At 50.6% G+C, this 20,647-nt stretch overlaps 1 protein-coding gene across 1 annotated transcript in view; it reads left to right on the plus strand.

Moving 5' to 3' along the window:
* Positions 1-20,647, plus strand: part of KDM1B (lysine demethylase 1B) — a 49,852-nt gene that overhangs the window by 22,393 nt on the left and 6,812 nt on the right. Inside the window, exons 10-18 of the mRNA XM_056132290.1 lie at positions 706-882; positions 1,867-1,941; positions 5,374-5,511; positions 6,506-6,677; positions 10,681-10,808; positions 12,251-12,382; positions 13,370-13,444; positions 18,716-18,832; positions 19,981-20,106. Coding sequence (XP_055988265.1) covers positions 706-882; positions 1,867-1,941; positions 5,374-5,511; positions 6,506-6,677; positions 10,681-10,808; positions 12,251-12,382; positions 13,370-13,444; positions 18,716-18,832; positions 19,981-20,106 — 1,140 coding nt within the window. The remainder of the gene's footprint in view (positions 1-705; positions 883-1,866; positions 1,942-5,373; positions 5,512-6,505; positions 6,678-10,680; positions 10,809-12,250; positions 12,383-13,369; positions 13,445-18,715; positions 18,833-19,980; positions 20,107-20,647) is intronic.

The following is a 20,647-nucleotide window of genomic DNA, read 5'->3' on the forward strand; positions in this document are numbered from 1 at the left end:
ATATAGTTACAGACTTACAAATTTTCATGATTACGTTTAGTCAATGATCGAGCACCCATCCCTCCACCAGTGCCCATTCTCCATCACCAATGTTCCCAGTGTCCCTCCCGCCACCCCCACCCCTTCCCACCCCCTGCCTCTGTGGCAGACACATTCCCTCTTACTCTCTCCTTTTGGGTGTTATGGTTTGCAATATAGGCAAGATTTTTTTTTTTTTAATCCAGGGGATTTTTTTTTTCTGGGCTGTTAGTTTCTTTTTCAGTTACGTGAGTTGGCGGGTACATGCAGACTGTCTGGGCTACACCCAGCGACACCCTGAGCTCAGAAGTTCTCAGGGGACTGTGGGATGTCGGGGGTCTAACCCAGGACTTCTGCACACAGAGCCTGCACTCAGCCCACTGATGTGACTCTTCAGCCTCCCCCGACTCTGTCCTTTCAGTTACAGACGAGCATGTTTCATGTACCGAGCCACCACTTTCTCCTCCGTGCATCCTTCATTGCTCGCCTGGATCATTGCCACTTCAGGGCTGCTGCAGAAATAGCCCAGACACGGCGGGTGGCGTTGACCTCCACGTGTTGTGTTTGAACGCATGTCCTCAGATTCTTGGCGTGCCTGGGCAAGGCGTTGACCTTGTCACGTGATTGCGTCCCTCTGCCAACCGTGTGTGGTTTGTTCTAACGGTTCAGTTCTCTTTTTGGACGCAGGAAGCTCTGACCCCGCAGAAGTGCACCCCCCACATCATCGTCCGCGGGCTGGTACGCATCCGATGCGTGCAGGAAGTAGAGCGGATTCTCTATTTTATGACCAGGAAGGGGCTCATCAACACCGGGGTGCTCACCGTGGGCCCGGACCAGTCCCTGCTGCCTAAAGATTACCACAACGTAGGTGAACGGGGGCTCTAGCGAGAGTGCCTGGCTATGGCTGTTAGTAACACGAGTAGGCATTGCATTAGCGCAAGATAATACCATAAATATCTTATAACTACAAACTAAAAGTGCAAAGTGTAATTTTGTAAGTGTAATTTTAAAAGTGTAAAGGTAAAGGTAAAGGCCCTCCCGTTGATCGTCGATTTGCTCGAGCGGGCCCAGTGACATCTCCATTGGAGACTTTGTTGTTACTGTGTCTGGCATATCGAATACGTCACGGGGAGCTTGCCAGGCTCTGCCGTGCAGGCGAGATACTCTCGGTAGCTTGCCGGGCTCTCCGAGAGGGGCGGAGGAATCGAACTCGGGTCGGCCATGTTGGCTACGTGCAAGGCAAACGCCCTACCACTGTGCTATCGTTTTTATAAATATCTTATATGAATGTAAGTCTATATCTACAAACTAAAAGCTAAAAGTGTAATTTAATAAGCGTGATTAAATAACAATACCGTAAATATCGTATAACTACAAACTAAAAGTGAAAGTGTAATTTTATAAGTGTAATTTTAAAAGTGTAATTTTTATAAATATCTTATATAAATGTAAGTACAAACTGAAAGCTAGAAATGTAATTTAATAAGTGTGATTAAATATCTGTGATAAAGATCTAGCTTATCTGCCGTCAATTTCTACTGTAATTAAATAAGATCGTAATTAAATATCTTATCTGGCTCAAGATCATGTTGCGAAGCCAGATTTGGGGAGAGGATGGAGGGCCGGGAGCCCTCAGGCACCTTTCCCCCCCAGACTTAAAAGGAGGTCCTTTGTACAAAAATAATTTCTATGGATATCCAAAAAACCCTGATGAATGAATGTTAACTTGGCACTTAGCACTTCCAGGACACACCAGAAATAGTACATAGTCCGTTGCTTTCATTGATACAATGGGACCTTTGTGTCTCTCTCTCTCTCTCTCTCTCTCTCTCTCTCTCTCTCTTAAAGAAATCAGTTATCATCGTCGGGGCCGGCCCAGCAGGATTAGCAGCTGCCAGGCAACTGCATAACTTTGGGATAAAGGTAAGCCACTTTGAAACACGGAGAGGCAGAAATAGATGGTTAAGCTCCATTGAGGCGCATTTCGAGTACTTAGAAGATCAACCTCTGAGCTGGATTGGGGAGAGCAGCTCGACGAGCTCCAGCCCTGCCCCCCCAACAGATTGCTCAAGCAGGGGTGTGGCACTCACCCCCAGCCCTGCCAAGTACAGCCCAAAGGAAAAAAAAAAAACAAAGAATTTATCTTTCCGGTATGAGAACAGATTGAAAATTTTATTTTTCGCTTTGGGGGTATTTTAGTTTTGTTCTATGGGCCACATCCGGCAGTGCCCAAGACTTACTCCCGGCTCTGTGCTCAGGGATCACTCTTGCTGGGGCTCAGGGGAACCATGTGGGTGCTGGGCAATCGAACCTGTGTTCATTGCATGCAAAGGAAGAGCCCTACCTGCTGTCTTCCTCAGTCCCCTGAAATTGCTTAAATTTTAAAAAGCAGAGGAAAATGAACATGCCCCCCCCCCCCCCACATTAGAGAGAATTTTAGATTTGTTTGGTTTTTTTTTTTTTTTTTTGGTTCTGGAAACACATCTGATTATCCCCAGGGCTGACTCCTGGCTATGCTCTTGGGAATCACTTCCGGTAGAGCTTAGGGGAACATATGGGGTGTTAGAGATTCAACTCAGGTTGGCTGCGTACAAGGTAAGCGCCCTACCCATTGTACTATCTCTCTAGTCCTCAAGAATTTTAGATTCTAATGCAAGAGTCGAAAAGAGATTCTCAGGCTGGAAAGATAGTACAGCGGGCAAGGCACACTTGCACCTGTCCATCCGACCTGGGTTCAATCCCCAGCATCCCATTTGGTCCCCATGTGCTCCCCTGAGTGCCATCAGGAGTAGTTCCTGAGTGCAGAGCCAGGAGTAACCCCTGAGCATTGAGCATTGATGGGTGTGGCACAAAAACACACGGAAAAGAGATTCTCCAAGTGCAGGGGTTAAGATGCTTGCCTTGTAGTGGCCAGCCCTGATTTAGTCCCTAGCACCTGCTATGGTCCCCTGAGCATCGAGCCATGAGTATGCCCAGAGGACTGCCAGGTGTGGCCCCAAAGTGAGAAAACAAAAACAAAAACAAAACATTGATTTTAGAATCCATTTTAGAGATAATTTTGTACTCCAATGTGCAAGTCAAAAAGCGTATAGAGAATTAGGCAAAATCACCACTCTTCTGGGGCTAGAGCCATAGTATAGCTGGGAGGGCATTTGCCTTGCACATGGCTGACCTGGTTTCTATTCCCAGCATCCCATATGGTCCCCTGAACACCGCCAGGAGTAATTCCTGAATGCAGAGCCAGGAGTAACCCCTGAGCATCGTCAGATGTGACCCAAAAAGCAAAAAAAAAAAAAAAAAAAAAAAACCAAAAAACCTCACTACTCTTCTGATTGCAGAATCTGTAATTCCCCCAGCCCTAATTCCCATCACAGAGTTACCAATATGAACCAGTGCCTTTCTAAGTGACTTTAGGGTGACTAAAATCACTCCAGTGACTTGCTAAGTCTCACCAATTTCTCCCCTCTAAAAGCTCGTTTGGCAGGAAATTAGGAATTTACACCAAACTTTCCTTGCATCTGATTAAGCTCGTCACTCTTCTCTTTCTGGTTACGAGTGTCCCGTTCCCTGGCATAGTATTGGCTTTGCCGGAAGACTTTCAGGAGTGAGAAAAGTGCTCAAGTGGCTACCCCGGGCGATAGCATCGTCTTTGTTGGACGGGAGGACTTCACTCTCAGGCTACGTTAAATTGCTGATGCAACAGAAATCCGAGTTGCAGTTAGAGAAGTGTATTTGCAGTTGGAAACGTTCTCTCATAGTCATTAAGCCATTAGCTGATTTCATTGCTCATTTATTTCACCGCGAGCCTCTGGGGCCCTGCTCATGGTGGTGTTTGTCTCTGTGGACATCCGCTGGGCCTGGGGGATGTCCAGGCAGGAGGCCCAGGGCTGCTCCAGCAGTGCTCAGGGCACCACCATGAGCTCCAGTTCTTGGAGCTTCTCTTGTTTGCTTTTTGGTCATACCTACTATTTCTCAGGCCTTGCTCCTGGCTCTGTACTCAGGGATCACTCCTGGCAGGGCTCAGAAGACCATATGGGGTACTGTCGTGGGCCAGTTAGATGCAAGGCAAGTGCCATTCTCACTATTCTCTCCGGCCCTTCTTGTTAGTTTTTTGGTTGGTTTATTATTATTATTATTATTATTATTATTATTATTAATCGATTTGCTCGAGCGGGCCCAGTAACGTCTCCATTGGAGACTTTGTTGTTACTGTGTTTGGCATATCGAATACATCACGGGAAGCTTGCCAGGTTCTGCCTTGCAGGCGAGATACTCTCGGTAGCTTGCCGGGCTCTCCGAGAGGGGCGGAGGAATCGAACTCGGGTCGGCCATGTTGGCTGCGTGCAAGGCAAACGCCCTACCGCTGTGCTATTGCTCCAGCCCTTTATTATTATTATTTATTTATTTATTTTTTGGCGGCCAGGCTTTGCCGTGTGGGCGAGGTACTCTTGGTAGCTTGCTGGGCTCTCCGAGAGGGGTGGAGGAATCTGCAAGCTCCCCGTGACGTATTCGATATCCCAAACACAGTAACAAGTCTCACAATGTTACTGGGCCCGCTTGAGCAAATCGATGAACAACGGGAGGACCGCGACCGTGACCGTGATTTTTTGGCGGCGGGTGGGGATTGGGTCACACCCAGTGATGTTCAGGGCTTACTCTTAGCACTGCACTCAGGAATCATTCCTGGCGGTGCTCACGGGACTACATGGGATGCCTGGCATCCAATTGGGATGGCCGCGTGCCAGGCAAACACCTTCCCTGCTGTTCTGTCGCTCCAGCCCCAAACCTCTTGTTTGTTTTTTAGTCCGCAGACCCACACATTATTTTTTCAGGGATGGTTACTAAACTGCGAAGGAGCTGTCTTTCTTTTTCTTTCTTATTTATTTATTGTTTTGCTTGGAAGTCACACCCAGCGGTACTCAGGGCTTACAACCGGCTCTGCACTCTTTGATGGGACTCAGGGTACCATATGGGGTGCCAGGGACCAAACCTGGGTCAGCTACCTGCAAGGTGTGCACTGTACCTGCTGTACTATGGCTTCAGCCTCAGATTTTTTTTTTTAAAGTTGTTTCTCTGTCATCTGCAGTCAGCCACAGAGGAGACCTTACGGCAGTGTCTCTGCACTCGTACCGTTCCACCCTCTCTAGCTCCTCTGCTTGCCCTTTTATTTTTTTTTATTTTTTATTTTTGGGTCACACCCAGCGATGCTCAGGGGTTACTCCTGGCTCTGCACTCAGGAATTACTCCTGGCGGTGCTCACCCCTGACCATATGGGATGCTAGGAATCGAACCCAGTCAGTTGCGTGCAAGGCAAACGCTCTGTCTGCTGTACTATCACTCTGTTTGTCCTTTTAGGTGACAGTCCTGGAAGCCAAAGACCGAATTGGGGGCCGAGTGTGGGATGATCTGTCCTTCCAAGGCGTCACCGTGGGACGAGGCGCACAAATTGTCAACGGCTGCGTGAACAACCCCATCGCGCTGATGTGTGAACAAGTGGGTTTCTTTAGCAGGGAAGGGATAAGGTCTCTGATGGCGTGTGTATGGTCTTAACGTGCATGTAGGTGATGTAACGGTGCCCACGGAGTTTCCGGCTCATATCCCCACCGAAAAGCGAATCCTGGCACACATCTTCCTGTCTGAGATGGTGAAACTTTTAAGATGTTTGGTTGTGTTTGGCTATTTTTTAGTTTTTAATTTTTTGGGTTTTGGGATCACACCCAGTGATGCTCAGTTTTTACGCTTGTCTCTGCACTCAGGAGTTACTTCCTGGCAGGGCTTGGTACCATATGGGATGTCAGCAATCAAACTGGGTTGTCTGTGTGCAAGGTCAGTGCCCTACCCACCCAGTGTACTATACCCCAGCTCCTGATGTTTATTTGTTTTACTTTTTCTAGGTCTTTAATTCTCTTTGTGTGTTATATTTGGCCCACCTGGTCCGTTCCCAGCTGTTTAAAATGTTTCGGATTTTCAGATTGAGCAAATAAGTTTCGGGTTTTCAGCTGGAGCAAATAAATAATACCGGGTGGCCAGAACTTTCGACTGTCAGATCAGCAGCGGGGGATTTTTACTAGAAGTTCCCAAATAATTCCCCCGGGCTGTGTCTCTACGTTGTTCTGAGAGTGAACTCCTTTTTTCATCAGATGGCCCCCCACTGGCAGTTCAGTCCTGTCCCCAGTGCTGACAGGCTTGGCTGCTCATGGCCGTGCATAGTCGCAGGGGTCCCAAGAGGCAGCACACAGCCAGCCCCCTCACTGCCCCTCCCCCCATCTGAAAGGCTGTAGCTGTCAGCCCCTCAGCTCCTCCCTCGAGACCCTCAAGTTTCATGCCGCCCGCTTGCCACCCTGCCGCCCAGCTGTGTTTTGGAGTGGTACCTGACCATTTTCCTCCACGAGAGCTGCATCCGGATATCTGTTGGGATCTTGTGTTTGTTTTCCCAGGGAGGTCAAAAAAAAAAATTTTCACCATCTTATTCTTATTATTTTTGAAGCTTGGCATCAGCATGCATAAATTCGGAGAGAGATGTGACTTAATTCAGGAAGGTGGAAGAATTACTGACCCCACTATTGACAAGCGCATGGATTTTCATTTTAATGCCCTCTTGGATGTTGTCTCTGAGTGGAGGAAGGATAAGACTCAGCTGCAAGATGTGCCCTTAGGAGGTATGGGGAGAGGGTGTCTGATCGTTCCGTGAGTCTCCCTGCAGTGGAAGCGTGTCAAGCCCGAGGGTCCGCACAGCGCTTTCTTTCGAGCTGACCCAGTGACATGTGGAACTCCCGAGAAAGTTCTGCGGAGGGAACAGATCTTCCTCGGGACTTGCTAGCCTCACGTGTGTGATTTCATTTGGCACATTATCTGGTGTTTTTAGAAGAAATTGCTCCAGGGGCCTGAGCGATAGTCCAGCGGGCAGGGCATTTTTGCCTTGCACGCAGAAAAAATTGCTGCAGTGTGTAGCTTTCGAACTCCCCGAGGAGCCTACTTTTCAGGAACTGCATGATTAGCCATATGTGAAAAAATATTCATCACGAAACGTCTTTGTCAATAAGGTATTTCACTTCTGTTTTGAGCTTGGCAGGAGGTTAAGTCTTTTTATTTTTTTTAAGTCTTTTTCTCACCGCTGGAGCCATAGCACAGCGGGTAGGGCGTTCGCCTTACAAGCGGCCAACATGGCCGACCCGAGTTCGATTCCTCCGCCCCTCTCGGAGAGCCCAGCAAGCTACCGAGAGTATTCGATATGCCAGACACAGTAACAACAAAGTCTCCAAGGGAGACGTTACTGGGCCCGCTCGAGCAAATCGACGATCAACGGGAGGGCCTTTTATTTGTTGGAAATACGTATATTATAATTTTAAGAATTTTTATGCAGGGCTGGAGTGATGGTACAGCAGGTAGGGTGTCTGCCTTGCACGTGGCTAACCTGGGTTCAATCCCCGGCATCCCCTATGGTCCCTGGAGCACTGCCAGGACTAATTAATTCCTGAGTGCAGAGCCAGGAGGAGCCCCTGAACACCGCTGGGTATGACCCAAAAAGACAAAAAAAGTTTTTTTTTTCTTTTTCATGTACAATCATTAGGTTTTTATAATTTGTGGTCAGGTTTCGGTTTTGGGGCCACACCCAGTGATGCTCAGGGGCGACTCCTAGCTTTGTACTTGGGGCTTTGCACCGAGCAGTGCTCCAGGGATCACACGCAGGCGTCCTACATGCAAAGATGCTCTCAGCCCTTTGTGCTCTTTCTCCAGCCCTTTATGGGCAGTTGTTTTTTTATTTTTTAAAAAAATTTATTACAGTTTGGGTTAGTTAGATTAGTGCCAAAGTATATGGTATTGATTTGTAAAGCTATTAAACCCCCACTCCCCCACCCCCACCCCACCAAATGGACAAATGGGCAATTTTAACTCCAGCCCTTTAAAAAATTTGACCTCCTGTTATACCGTTCTCACTTCCGCGCGGATGACAGTGGAGGTTTTCGTTGTTAGAGCTTTGCAGAGGTGTGAGGGGTGCTGAGGATTAAACCCAGGCCCATAAAAGCCTTCGTTCTTTCACCAAAATCCCTCCTTGGTCCCCCTTGGTCTGGATTCTTTTTTTTTTTTTTCCTGGTTTTTGGGTCACACTTCATGATGCTCGGATTATTCCTGGCTCTGCGCTCAGGAATCACTCCTAATGGTGCTCAGGGGACTTTATGGGATGACTGCAATCCCAGTCTTGATTCTTAAATTGAATCTCCAGTTTTCTCACGTGACATTCTGGTGGCGTGTTGGTTTCTCAACGCCTGGGTTGGAACTTCACGAGGGAGTTTCTTCACCATGGGAGTTTCCTCCAGGGTCCTTGGTTCCTCATCCCCCACCCACCTTGTCCCAGGGGCACTGCTCAGAAGCAGACGCTGTCTGTCCCCTTCCTCCCTTGTGGCTTCCCTGCGTCACTCCAGACATTGTGTGTCCTGCGGTGGGAGGACAGTTTCCCTGAACAGGGCCCAGCCGTGCTGTGGTTCAGTGGGTACCAGTTCTTGGGCAGCCCTGCAGGAACCCAGCCAAGTGCAGTAAGAACTTACTGGGGTTCCAGCAGGAACCATTTCATCAAAGTGTTTAGTATCCAGACCAGGAAGTCATTGATTTTCTGCACCTGGGGTTATTCTGCAGTTGACTTGCAGGTGATCCTCAGAACCTATAGGTTTTGTGTATGTGCCAGTCGGTTGATTTTCTTAGTTTGTTTTGTTTCGGGGTCGCGCCCAGTGATGCTCGGGGCTTGCTTGTTGGCTCAGCACTGAGGGATCACTCCTGGCAGGCACCGGGGGGACCCTGTGGGGTACTGGGGATCAAACCCACTTCGGCAAATGCCTTCCTTCCCTACCGTACTATCACTCTAGCCCCTACTCAATCTTATTTTAGTGTGCTGACATTGATTTCTGCTTAGTTTGTTGAACAGTTTTTGGTTTTCTTTTTTTTTTCTTTTCTTTCTTTTTTTTTTTTACAGTAGTAGCCAATATAGTTTCCTTACCCTTACAGTATAGCAGTTTCATCTCATTCACATGATCTGTGCAGTTTCGGTAACAGCACATCTCTGAGAGAGCTATTATTCTCCCAGCTATCCAAGGGGCCACTTAGCTCTTAGGGAAAAAGAAGAATGAATAATTGATATACCAGGAAGCTGTGCTCATTTCAGTGTATGTACCAAAAGTCTGAAATATAATTTTAACTTCTCATTATTTTTTAAAAATAATTTTTGAATCACAGTAGTGTAATATACACGCCTATTTATGCATAACTATTTATAATAGTAGTATAAAAACCACGTTAAGGTTTCTCTCGATCTCTTCATCCTTCGTTTTATCTGCGACCTTGGTTCTGTCTGAGGGCCCGGGAATAGCCCGGAGGAGGCAGGCAGGGGCAGGGGTGGTCTTGCTCCGAGAAGGGGCAGAGAACTGTCTGGGTTCCTTAGTACCCCCCGCGTTAGAGTTTGAGGCACCAGACACGAGTGTGAGAGGCCGGAGCTCCGGTAAGGGGCAAAGCAGTCAGTGGAGAGTCCATCAGGGCCAGGGAGCATCCCCAGCACCTTCAGCTCAGAGCTGGGAGCAAAGGCATCTCGGGCAGGATACGGGCTGTGTTGGATGAGTGCTGGGCGGTCACGTGGAGAGGGGCCAGCAGTGGGCAGGTTGGGGGGCAACCAGGCCCCTGGGGGTGCCGAGGGTGGAGCCGGTGCCCAAGTTTCGGGCTCTGCCAGGGAGAGACTGAGCAGCGGTGTGCAGAGCCTGTAGGCGGGCACAGCGCAGTACCCTCCAGTGTGGCTTGTGGCTCGGACACGCCGCCTGGTCCGTGCGGAGTGCCTCGTCACCCCCGTCCTGAGGGGTGGGGCCAGGGCTAGCATGGCAGGAGTTCCTAAGGGAATGTTCTGGCATCGGGAAGATGTGGCCAGTGTTGGTTGGGGGTGCAGGTGGGGGCTCTTCGGTGAGGTGAGATGTTGGGATATGGCATGTTGGTGATGGCAGTGACACCAAAACGTGTGTGTGTGTGTGTGTGTGTGTGTGTGTATGTATGTATGCATGTGCTCGCGTAGCTATGGGTGCAGGGATGTCCTTTGTGTATTTAGAACCAGAGAAGCAGCTCCCAGCTAAGCTCTGAGGAGACCTGGTGGGGCGGGGGGAACGCATCCACCGCTCCTCGCTTTCCACTTTGGAGAAGTTTTTTTTTTTTTCTCGGAGAGCCCGGCAAGCTACCGAGAGTATTCGATATGCCAGACACAGTAACAACAAAGTCTCCAATGGAGACGTTACTGGGCCCGCTCGAGCAAATCGACGATCAACGGGAGGGCCTTTACCTTTACCTTTACCTTGCTTTTTGGGCCACACTCAGTGATACTCAGGCTCTTCTGGCTCTGCACTCAGGAATCACTCCTGGCGGTGCTCGGGGGTCCATAAGGGATGCTGGGGATCGAACCTAGGTCAGTAGAGTTCAAGGCAAACGCCCTTCCTGCTGGACTATTGCTCCAGCCCAGGGAAAGCTCTTGGGGTCCCGAGTGGAACCAGTCTTGGCGTGGTGTCCTTTCCCTCTCTCCCTCTCTCTCCCTCGCCAGCCCTCACCCCGAGTTTATGTGGGAAAGGACTTTGGACGTTTGGGGTTTGCAAAGCGAGACGAGTGTTCACGCTGCCCCTGCTTTGTTTTCGGCTCCAGAGAAGATCGAGGAGATCTACAAGGCCTTCATGAAGGAGTCGGGCATCCAGTTCAGCGAGCTGGAGGAGCAGGTGCTGCAGTTCCACCTCAGCAACCTGGAGTACGCGTGTGGCAGTGACCTGCACCAGGTGTGTGCGCCGGGCCCTGGGCCCTGACAGAGCATGCGCACGAGTGAGTGTGTGTGTGTGTATGTGTGTGTGTGTGTGTGTGTGTGTGTACATGCATGTGTATGTGCGAGTGCACGTTTGTAAGTTCATGGGCCCTGACAGTGAGTGTGTGTGTGAGCATGTGTACATGTGTGTATATGTATTTGTCAGTGAGCCCCACTAGTGCTCATCTGTGAGCATGTGTACATGTGTGTGTGCATGTGGATACATGTACATGTGGGGCCCCTGACAGCATGCATTGTGTACATGGGCACTTGAGTGTGTGTGTGTGTGTGTGTGTGTGTGTGTGTACTAGGGCCCTGACTGTGCACGCGTGTGTATGTTTGCGTTTGCATGCATGCATGTGTGTGTATATGTGTGTGTGAGGCTTCCCTGGACCCATCAGTGAGGAATCACGGCAGGTCTAAATCTTGAACTCGGGTGGTTTTGAATAAACGGACGACTCTGGTTTTGGCCGCTTAAAAGTTCAGAACGGAAGCACAGCTTCAGAGCAGAGGAACTGCACAGTGGTTTTGAATTTTCGCTCTTCAAAGCCAGAGGAAACCTCCTTAAAACAAGGCTGGTAAGGAAGCTGACAGTGTGTACCTGACTGCTGGCCGATTGTGGGGCTGAGCAGGGGGCCTCGGGCCCCCGGCCTTCCCACCCTGACCCCCTTCTCCAAGGGTGTCCCTGGATACAGAGCTTACCGCACCCCAGAAACAAGCATCCTTGCAGTGTGGGTCTCTTCATCTTGCTAAATTTGTCATTTTTAGTTTGGGGCCCATACCTGGCAGTGCTTGGGGGCTACTCCGGGCACAGTGCTCAGGGAAGTATGTGGTGTGCGGGATGGAACTCAGGCCCTGCATATGACACATGGGCTCCAGCCTCATGTCCATCTCCCCGGCCCTGCTGTGAAATAAGCTCAGAGTTGCCTAATTAGGGCCCAGCGGCGACCATGGTGCTCAGACATTCTCTGTTTTGCAGACAGCATTCTGAAGCCTCCTGAGCTGACTGCCCCTTCTCGGGTCTCTCCCTTCCCTTCCCGAGGCCTCCTGGTAATCTGGGTACCATCTCGATAAGCTTCCCAAAGCCGTGCTGTGTGCCCACCGTCATGGGGCTTCACGCCCAAGAGGTGGCATGTTTCTTTCCGGACTCGCTCAAATGGAGTGGAGAGTAAACTGAACTCTGTTCTGCCAGGCCCAAGGGCCAGGCCCCTGCTGTTCCGAAACTGTCTTGACGCGTGTTACAGAGAGGTCTCCTTCCCATGGTATAACTCCCAGGGAGAGGAAGTGTCAGTCTCCTCCCACCCCCTCATGTTTTCCCGACCTCTGCCCTCCTCCCGGGGTGGCCTTTCACACTGACCGGTGCTGGTCCCAAGCTCTCACAACCCCTCCGTGTTGCCTGTCTCTTCCCCTGCCTCCTAGGTATCTGCCCGCTCCTGGGACCACAATGAGTTCTTCGCTCAGTTTGCCGGGGACCACACTCTCCTCACCCCCGGCTACTCCGTCATCATGGCAAAGCTGGCCGAAGGCCTGGACATTCGTCTCCGGTCTCCAGTGAGTGTGGACAGCCGTGAGGGGGAGGTGTGAGCCTGTGTACAGGAGGAGGATTATGCACGAGGCAGGGAATTGCTTTGACCACAGTGACCGAGAACTTCTGTGGCCCCGGGGGCCAGATGTTGTCTGTCATGGCAGTGGGGTAGGTGCTGCTGCTTGGGAAAAAATCGGGGCTGAGATCGTTTTCATTAATAATAAAAACATTCAGGGCTGGTGATGTGACCCAGTGGTAAAGCCCATGCCCAGACGTGCAACCCACCCCTCTCCTCTTCCCCCAAACACACACACACACACACACACACACACACACACACACACACACGTAGATCGCTCAGCATCTCCCCAACACACACACAGACACACAGACACAAAGAGACACACATGCACAGTAGATGCTCCAAGTCTCCTTGATACACACACACACAGAGTTCATATGGTACACCATTTCCCAGACCCAGCGCAGTTTTCACTTTTCATTTTTTCCTTTGAATCTGTGTCCCTGTGAAGATATTATACCTCTCGAGGTAATTATGCACATATAATATATGCAAATTGCTCTCCACCTGCCACTAAATACATATTTGTGGGCGTGTACATGGCTGTTGACTAGCTCTAAACAGTCACCATATCCTTGTTTTGCTTTGGGGTTGCACCTGGTGCTGCTCAGGGCTTACTACTGACTCGGCACTCAGGAATTGCCCCCGGGAGTGCTCAGGAGAGCATATTGGGTGCAGGGGCTCCAGCCTGGGCCTGCCCTGTGCCTGGTACCCTCCTTGCTGTCCTAGCTCTCCGGCCCCACATTTCCCATATTCTGACATGGTGTGGACACATCAGCAGAGCCTCAGTCGTTCCTGAGGCCTCTGGCCCTGTCGTTTAGATCTCGGCGTGCAGGAAATAGTCTCCTGTCGCCCAGCAGGTGGGAAGCCCCCCTGCTAGGAGATGGGACGGGACCCCTGTGCGCATCTCACAGCAGTTTGTCTTGAGCAGGTGCAGAGTGTCGATTATTCTGGAGAGGAGGTGCGCGTGACCACCACGGATGGGACGGGGTACGCTGCCCAGAAGGTGAGATCAGCCACTGGGGTCTTGTCCATGACAGTCTTTCCCATCCCAGCCCTGGGCGCCTGGCGGCGGGCTGGAGACACATTTGATCTCTGATGAGTTCCGAGCGCCCATTCTGTTCCTTGCATGTCTGAGTCTGTCACACGCACGGGTCCGGGGCTTCCGGGCAGGTGGAATTTCCAAGCGGGGGCTTCTCAGAGTGGTTGCAGGGCACAGGCTGACCAGGAGGAGAGACGCTGGGCTCAGTAAGCTTCTGGAGTGTCATTTGCCAGTCTGCCTCGGGAGTCAACTGAGCTTAGTAAAGGCTCTGAGAAGCCCTACGTAGGGAAAGGAAAGAAAAAAAGAAGGCAGACCTGTTTGATGATGTTTATTTTTGGGCTCTCCAAGTTGATGTTTTTCTCTTTTTTACCCTTTCTGGTTTCTCTTTTTGCTTGGGGGTGGGGCCCACGTCCAACGGTGCTTAGGGATCACTCCTGGGAGGACATCAGGGGGTGTAGGGAATGCCAGGGATTGAATCTAGGTTGGCTGCATGCAAGAGAAATGTCCTGGGGGGAGTGTGAGGGCAGAGAGAGAGAGAGAGAGAGAGAGAGAGAGAGAGCGCGAGAGAGCGAGAACGAGCTCACTGGGGGCCAGAGAGAGAATGTTAGGGACTTAAGGCACTTGCCTGGCCTGCAGGTCACCCTGCTTCCACCCATGGCACCACCGGGCTCCCCTGAGAGCCAAAAGTCACTGGGTGCATCTCTGGATCCCCAAGTACTACCCCGACGGCCCCTGTCATTCCCGACACCTCAGGATCTGAGGAGCACATCCCAGATATATTCAGCTGCTAAACCCGTAAGTGGGTTAGGTTCCCAGGAAAGGAAAAAAAAAAAACACTCCTGGTTTCTGTTTCAAAACTGGGAGAAGCACTAGCACAGCCTTGGAAGTTTTTACTTTGGATTTTGGGAATCGAACCCGGGGCCTCAGATGTGTGAAGCTTGAAGCCCGACCACTGAGCCACCTCCGTGGCCTTCTGGGCGTTCTGTCAAGGATGTAACACAGGATGTTGCAGTGAGACCTGCGTAGCACTGAAGAACAAAGACCCAATCTGGGCTGAGGGGATCAAGGTGCCCTCAGGTTTTGCTTTCTGCAGAATTCCCTCTGCAGTAACACCCCAGGATGTCATCTGGATGATCTACCCACACATTCCCCATCAAGCCGTGTGTCAGACACGAGCCTTTTGGGAATCTGAAAGTACGTCTCGGTTCTGCTTCTCACGCTGAGACAGGCCGTGCTGCACGCAGTGGCGGGGTGAGGCGTGCGAGCCCGAGAAGGTGGCTCCATGTCACCTTTTACTTCCTGGGTGCCAGCCACCAGGACTAGCATTACTTTTCACTTCCGACGCCCAGAGAGCCTCACTGAGTTGTTCTGGCCGGGTTTGTCAGGCTTCCTTCGCGGGGCCCTCGTGTCTGTGGAGAGCAGTGGGCGTCCTGCGCCTGGGCCTCTGAGAGCCGGGCTGAGGGAGAGTCCCGCCTCATGTCTGTGCACCCAGCTCAGTTTGCAAGCTGAGACTCAGCAACTGGCTCATTCCCTGCCATCCTGGCGCCCAACGCTTCCTCCTGGCATCCACACATCTGCTCTGACGTGTTTCAAGAAAATATTCAGATAGATTTTTTTTTTCTTTTTGGGTCACACCCAGCAATGCACAGGGGTCACTCCTGGTTCTGCACTCAGGAATTACTCCTGGTAGTGCTCAGGGAACCATATGGGATGCTGGGAATTGAACCCGGGTCGGCCGCATGCAAGGCAAACGCCCTACCCGCTCTGCTATTGCTCCAGCCCCGCAGATAAATTTTTTTAAAAATGAGAATTGATATACAGTGGCACTGGTTTGTGTGTGTGTGTGTGGGGGGGGGTTATTTATTTATTTATTTTTTGCTTTTTGGGTCACACCTGGCAACGCTCAGGGGCTACTCCTGACTTTGCACTCAGAGATCACTCCTGGCAGTGCTTGGGGGATCATATGGGATGCTGGGAATCGAACCCAGGTTGGCCGTGTGCAAGGCAAACGCCCTACCTGCTGTGCTATTGCTCTAGCCCCTCAGATAGATTTTATAAAAATGAGAATTGATATACAGTAGCACTGGTTTTTTGTGTTTTTTTTTAATATTGTCTTTTTTTCTTTCAACGTTGGAGTACTATTATTTATTCAGCCACTGATTAAGCTCACTGAAGTGGCATGAACTCCACATGACTTTTTTTTTTTTTTTAATATTTTTATTGAATATCCGTGAGATAGACCCTTACAAAGCTTTCCTGATGGGGTTTCAGTCATACAGTGACCCAGCACCCATCCCTCCACCAGTGCTCCCCATTTCCCTCCGACCATTCCCCCACTTCCCCCGACACACACACACACACACACACACACACACACACACACACACACAGAGCCTGCCTCTCTGGCAGGCACTTTCCTTCTTCCTCTCTCTTTCCTTTTCCTTTTGTGCATTCTGGTTTGCGATACAGGAACTAAGAGGCATTCACTATTTTTATTGGGACAGCCAGGCTGGAGTAGCTTACCTGGCTGGCAGCTTTGGGGTGTGGGCATGACTGAGTGGCCCCATTTTTCATCTTTTGGGTTTGTTTTGTTTGGCTGTGTTTGGGGGTCCACACCTAGTGATACTAAGGGGTTACTCTTGGTCCTGCACTCCGGAATTACTCCTGACGTTGCTCAGGGGCACCATATGGGATGCCGGGGATTGAACTTGGGTTGACAGCACACAAGGCAGACACCCTGCCTGCTATGCTGTCACGCCAACCCAAGGCACCGTGTTTGAAGTTTCCTAGCGTATAAGTGAAAGGTTTCCAGTTCACTGCCATTCCCCCCGATAGACATTCTGATAAACTGGTGTTCAGTCGAGGCTTGACTCCCTCACTGGTGGGTTTGTCTCTTCGGCTGGTTTGTTTCTTGACACTCTCTTCTATTTTTCCCAGCTTTTTTTTTTTTTTTTTTTTTTTTGTCATTCAGGAAGCCTGTGAATCTTGCTTCCTTTCTGTTCTTGGGTACCTGAGAGACTGTTGGTGCCCTAGTGTGTGGTAGCGATCATCTAGAGCATGGCTCACATTTTATGCCAGCAACGTTTTATGCTTCATAAAATTTTGATGTGGCAGGAAGAGCAACAGATTCACTGGAGGAACTCGGAACTTCCTTGATGTGGAGTTCAAGCCAAGGAAACTAAATTTTTTTTTTTTAAGAAAACTAAATCTTTGATGAGGGTGAGGGTGCATATGGGGCCTCTCCTGCAAACACACACACACACATGCACGCACACAGGCGCACACAGACACACTCATACACAGACATATACAGATAGACACACACAGAGGCACACATACAGATACAGACAAACACGTGGACACACACACACAGACACATGCACAGACAGACACACAGGTGCACATAGACACACCCATACACAGACATATACAGACAGACAGACAGACATGTGGGCACACACAGATGCAAATATGTAGACACACAGACAGATATACCAACAGACAGACACATAAGTACACACAGACACACAGACACACACAGACATACCCATACACACAGACATATACAGACAGACACACACACAGGTACCCACACAGATACAGAAAAACAAATACACACGGACATATACACAGACACACACAGGTGCACACAGACACACACAGGCTCATACAGACAAATACACACAGACACACAGGCATACACACAGATAAAGACAAAAACAGACACACAGACATAGGTGCACACAGACACATACACAGATAGTCACACACACACACACACACACACACACACACACACACACACGGCCCAGGCTTCCTTGCAGCTGAGTTCTGACTATGAATTCGGTTCATCCAGTCCTACTCCACTTCTTGAGGTTCGGAAGGTACAGCTTAGCGTTTGCTTCTTTTCTCTGCTCACAGACACGGTCGTGGAGGTGTTGGCACCCCTGCGGCAGGGAGAGTTTCCGGGGTCCTGTCGTGAACTATCTGGGAGACAAGAATGAGACCCTGACGCCCACATTTTGCCGGCGTAGTAACGGCTCTGGGTCGTGGCCGAGATCCCCAAGCCAGACATTTTCCTGTTTAGAAAAAGAAACAGCAGCTCTGATGACCTGGCTCTGTGGTGGGATTTTGATAGTCCTTCTTTGCTTGGGGGCCAAACCCAGTTGTGCTAAGGGATTACTCATGACTGTGTGCTCAGGGATCACTCCCCATGTGGCTCAGGGGACCAAATGCTGTGTCAGTGATCTAACACCTGTCAAATGTGGGCAAGGTGAGCCCCCTCACCTGCTGCATTATTTCTCTGGCCCCACTGAGAATCCCTCTTGAAGTTTTGAGTTAGCTTCTGGTTTTCAGCGCTCTTCAATGAATCTAAGTGATTCGGGACCCAGCAATTAAGTTCTGAGTTCATGTGACTTTGTGCAGTGATAATGGCCCCTAACATCTGTGACTGTTGTACCATTTATGTAGTAGGGTGCACAGTCCCAGTCCTTTGGGGTTCGTAGGGCATTGCACCCTGAGTCACACATTAGCAAGTGCCAGGCATGACACCCCGCTCCATATTTTTAAAATTTTTAAATTTTTTTTGTGATTTTTATACATTTTATTTTCATAAAGTAGTTCACAATCTGCTCCATATTTAGCGCCATTTCTCCTCTGGCACTGCTTTCAGGATTGGGATCTGTTACCCTTCTTATTCAGGATTATTGCAGACTTTTGAGGGCTGCAGCGATAGCACAGTGGGTAGGGCGTTTGCCTTGCATGCAGCCAACCCGATCGGCCCGGGTTCAATTCCTCCGTCCCTCTCGGAGAGCCCAGCAAGCTACCGAGAGTATCTCGCCTGCACAGACGACAAAGCCTGGCAAGCTCCCCGTGACGTATTCGACGTATTTAGTATGCCAAACACAGTAACAAGAAGTCTCACAATGGAGACGTTACTGGGCCCGCTCGAGCAAATCGAAGAACAACAGGAGGACAGTGATAGTGACAGTTTGAAACTTCACGCAGAATTTGTGCATGTGAATGCTACTTCCCCTCAGCTTCCCACTTCCCCTGGTGCAGTGAACAACCTGCACAGCTATTCTGGACAGTCCTTATTATCAGCGGGACAACAGGAGATATCGACCATCTCAGGATTGGCAATGAGAGGATGTTGAAATTTTTAGAAATGAAGCCTCAGAGTAGCTGCGTGGTAGGCTTGGTCTCTGTTGGCTAACTGTGGCTTATTTCCCTCAGGTATTAGTCACCATACCGCTGGCCTTATTGCAGAAGGGAGCCATCCAGTTTCACCCGCCTTTGTCAGAGAAGAAGATGAAGGCCATCAACAGCTTAGGCGCAGGCATCATTGAAAAGGTGACTGTCTCGCTTCAGCATCCGAACTAAAGAGGTCAAGGTCAAGTGACAGGAATGCCTGAACTTTATAGGTCGCTGGGGCAGTTCGTAACTTCTGAATCCAAAAGTCTCTTTTTTGTTTTGGGTTTTGGTTTTTGGGCCATACCCAGCAATGCTCAGGGCTTACTCCTTGGCTCCGCACTCAGGGATCACTCTTGGCAGTGCTCGCCAGGACCATGTGGGATGCTGGGGATTGAATCCGGGTCGACCACATGCAGAGCAAGCGTTTTTCCGCTGTACTATCACTCTAGCCCCGAAAGTTCTCTTTCTTTCTTTTTTTTTTTTTTTTTGGCTTTTTGGGTCACACCCGGTGATGCACAGGGGTTACTCCTGGCTCTGCACTCAGGAATTACTCCTGGTGGTGCTCGGGGGACCATATGGGATGCTGGGAATCGAACCTGGGTCGGCTGCGTGGAAGGCAAACGCCCTACCTGCTGTGCTATTGCTCCAACTCCCAAAGTTCTCTTTTTTGATTGGAATAATTGTTTCTGAAGAATACCATAGAGTATCATCAGCAGTGCAAGGAGTGCTGGCTGAGACTGCGAATCTTGACTTTAGGGGAGTGAATCTTGTTATTTCGAGCTGGAATTTATATAAATGTGATCGTTTCCCGTGCTTTGTCTCCCTTTTGTTTGCTGATCTCAGTGAAGAGAGTTTTTAACAGGCTTTGAGGGGGGTCCGGGAGTGATGGTACAGCAAGCAGGGCAGGCAATGTGCACACAGCTAGCCTGGGTTACATCCCAGCCCCCTGTGGTTCCCGGAGCCCTGCCAGGAGTTAGCCCTGAGCACTGCCAGGTGTAGCCCCCCACAAACAAACAAACAAACAAAAAAACATCTACAGACTCTGCCAGGTCTGCCTGAGACGCCGTCAGGGTGCTGAGTAGCGAGCCTTGATTTCCCCGTGGGCGCTGTTCTTACACGTTAGCCGCAGGGTGGTTGGTGAGTCCCCGTCTTCCAGGCGGAGGGTCAGTGGCACCCAAAGCACAGTGCTGGGAGAGGGCAGAAGGGGGGAGGGGAGAGCACTCAGGCCTGTGGAGCGTGGACTCGGCTAGAGGCCGCAGGGTCTCCCAGACAAGAGGCCCTCACCCGCTCTCTCGCTCGCTTTCCAGATCGCCTTGCAGTTTCCTTACCGATTCTGGGACAGTAAAGTCCAAGGCGCAGACTTCTTTGGCCACGTGCCTCCGACTGCCAGTAAGCGCGGGCTCTTTGCCGTCTTCTATGACATGGACCCCCAGGTACGGCCTCTGGGTAGACGCGGATCCTTGGGGAAATCAGTGTCTTTCAAAGCGCACATGCTGCCCCCCCCCACCGCCCCCCCAAACGGCTGAGTCGCCCCGGGCCGGGCCGGGCCTGTGGACTCATTTCAGGCTGATGGGCAGCACCCCTAGGGGGGTTGGCCCAGGGTGGGAGCATGCTGGTGAAGGGTGGGATGTGATTGGCCTACACGGGGGGGGGGGGGGGGCTGGATGTGGGTTGAGGAAGATGATTGGTGCGGAGGGAAGGGGGCGGGCGCACCTGGAAGGCATGTTGGGGGTGGCGGGTCCTGCAAGGGTTGCACCCATGGACCCAGTGATGAGTCCAGGGGTTACATGGGCAACCTGAGTTCGATCTCGGGCACCCCATGAGTACCCCTGAGCACTGCCAGGAGTAAGCCTTGAGCATCCCCAGGTGTGCACCCCCTCTACCCCATGCAAGAAAGTCACACCTGTTTCCTGCTTTCCCGCTGCTCCCAGAAGCTTCCCATAAACGCTGCTCAGGGGAACCTGGACACTTTTT

The sequence above is a fragment of the Sorex fumeus genome, unplaced genomic scaffold (assembly GCF_029834395.1).
Source record: "Sorex fumeus unplaced genomic scaffold, SorFum_2.1 ptg000094l, whole genome shotgun sequence".
Lineage (NCBI taxonomy): Eukaryota > Metazoa > Chordata > Mammalia > Eulipotyphla > Soricidae > Sorex > Sorex fumeus.